This window comes from Schistocerca serialis, chromosome 5 (genome assembly GCF_023864345.2).
Source record: "Schistocerca serialis cubense isolate TAMUIC-IGC-003099 chromosome 5, iqSchSeri2.2, whole genome shotgun sequence".
NCBI lineage: Eukaryota > Metazoa > Arthropoda > Insecta > Orthoptera > Acrididae > Schistocerca > Schistocerca serialis.
Window position 1 is genome coordinate 795,354,065 of NC_064642.1, and position 2,496 is coordinate 795,356,560.

The 2,496-nt window shown below is 41.1% G+C and overlaps 1 protein-coding gene across 1 annotated transcript; it reads left to right on the plus strand.

Moving 5' to 3' along the window:
• The first annotated feature begins 1,197 nt into the window (after positions 1 to 1,197).
• On the plus strand, positions 1,198 to 1,950 carry LOC126482230 (putative gustatory receptor 28b). Its single transcript, XM_050106209.1, has one exon. It carries the CDS (start codon positions 1,198 to 1,200, stop codon positions 1,948 to 1,950), a length of 753 nt encoding a protein of 250 aa, XP_049962166.1.
• Positions 1,951 to 2,496: the final 546 nt, after the last annotated feature.

Sequence of the window (2,496 nt, forward strand, 5' to 3'; positions counted from 1 at the left end):
CTTAATTTTAAATTATTCTTTCTATAGCTTTTATCACTGTAAACTGAACCGAGGTGTTACAGTATGGATCGGAAAGGTCAAGAAATGCGAACATCTGACGACATCAACATAAGCTACAACCGCATGCAATTTCGCAGGGTTCTGGGTAATAACGGATCTGAAACTCAGGGCACGCCTTCTATTTGGCTTCACTCTGTCTTTCAGTAAGATTTCAGTGCTCTGCCATAAATTATTTCCACGAACTCGTTACTGGATAAACTACATATAAAGGATATGCTACGGGTAACAGTTAGCACTCTGAATATAACAACGCACTCCCAACCACGGTGCGTCAGTCAACCAAACTAAGGGGCCGTTTATTCAAAAACTCCTCACCTTCTAGTAAAACTCCGTTGAACTCCAGATTTCCTGAAACATGTATATACATCGATTGTAAGACAAGTATGTCTTTCAGATAGTGAATGCTGTCCCATTACCATGTTATCGACGTGAGAGGTCTTCATTAAAGGTGTCTCTGTTTTTGCCTTCAAAATACGATCGAACGTTCATTAGGCCAAGTAACTCCGTCATTAAGTCCGGCAGCAGTATGTCTGTTGCACTATCTGCCTATCTTCCTTGGGCTCTAAATTGCAAATGACCTCCTTAAAGATGGAACGAACATTTTATGGACATTTACGGTTCTTCAACGTCATTTGCAGCGTTGTTGGTACTTCTCCACTTTGCTTTGGACACACAAGTGCGAAGTTCTTTTTATCTACTGCCAAACGTATCTACTGCGTTTTTGTGTCTGTATTGTTTTTAGTGATCACAGTCTACGGATCTGCAGTGCGAGTACCAGCGTACAACAGCAACATCAGTAGTTTAGTTAAGTACGTACATATCTGAATTTATGTCTCCTGTGCTGTTACAGACGTAATTGTAATGCTACGCAGCACAACGCTCAAACAGAAAGACATCAATACCTTATGCAGAAAGCTATTTTCAGTTGATCAGTTACTATACAAAAACTTTGATTCAGAATACTCCAAAACCGCCAGGTTCGTGCATCGCGTGTTATTCCTACTCGTCTTATACTCAGCGTCTCTGTATGGTATCTCTTCATGCCAGACCCAATATAACACTGATGCTCTAGTTATGATACTTCTGTTCTACACTCCAAGGAATATTGTTAGGTTACAGTTTTGCACCTTTAATACGATGCTATACAGAAGATTTAAACAACTGAACGGACACTTGCTGCAAAAGTACAGCATACAATCAGAAGAACAGCTCGACTGCGAAGTTTCGTTTGCGCTGCTTGTTACTTCTAAAACCTATGTACCAAAAAGCTATTGTGAACTACTTGACAGTGAGTTTCGTCTATCAGCTCGTAGACAACGATCAGAATTACCGAAGAAACGCAAAAATGTATTCAAAGTGCATGCAGAGGTGAAATTTGTTGATAACTTATCGGTGGCTCATTTACAGAAGATACATTCTTCATTGAAAGACGTTTCTGGAGCCATCAACGCTGGGTACGGTGTACAGAACATAGCTGAAATAACAAGTTCCTTTTTACACATTGTAATCCTCAGTTATATAGTTGTGACAGACATACTAGGAAAGGCAACACCTTGGTTTCATGCATCTAAACGGCATTCTATCACTGTGTTGTTGTCCTTACCGTGGGCAGCACTGTCAGCTTTTAGAATTGTCAACATAGTGTACAGCTGTGAGGTGGTGGCTCAGGAGGCCAACCACACGGAACAGCTGGTTAATAAGCTGCTGCTGCTGGCGCCGATGGCAGACAGAGGTCGCAGTACTGGTCTGCACAGTTTCGCCCAACAGCTGAACGACAGTGGGCTCAAGTACAGCGCGGCAGGACTGTTCCCCATAGACCGGTCGCTGCTTGCGAGCTGTCTGGCCGCCATCGTCAACTACCTGGTAATCCTCGTTCAGTTTGGGATGTAAACAGCGGGGCAACACGTCTACACGCAACACGAGCAGCAGAACACATACTATTTATTTCTTGACACAGTACATTTACTGTGTGAGTGTTCAAATTGTTAGATTCAAGACAGTTTTTCAAGTATGTGTCGACTGCTTTTCCACGTGATGATAGACTACTGTAGAAGAAACTGCACTAACGTAATTTTTCAACACAGTGAGTGTTTTTTGGAAGCTCTCTGCCGTTGTCTTCTAATAGTAGTAGAACACAACTGATTGTTGCACTGGTCCTAACAGTGACGTGTTTCTTTCCATACTGTGTTGAGGGCACTGTTAACCAAACTGTCGATCGAAGCATAATTTCTTAACTTGAGGAGTCCTGCTGGTATTTCCATGATTGAGTTCATCGTCGTGGTAAGTGACACTTCATTACTTTTCCACGGAGATAGTAAATATCTTCTTGTTCCTACTTTGTGGGTGTGCGCAAGTAAAAAAAAAAAAAAAAAAAAAAAAAAAAAAAAAAAAAAAAAAAAAAATTAATCCTGGGAAGTTTTAATCAGTCATTAATTG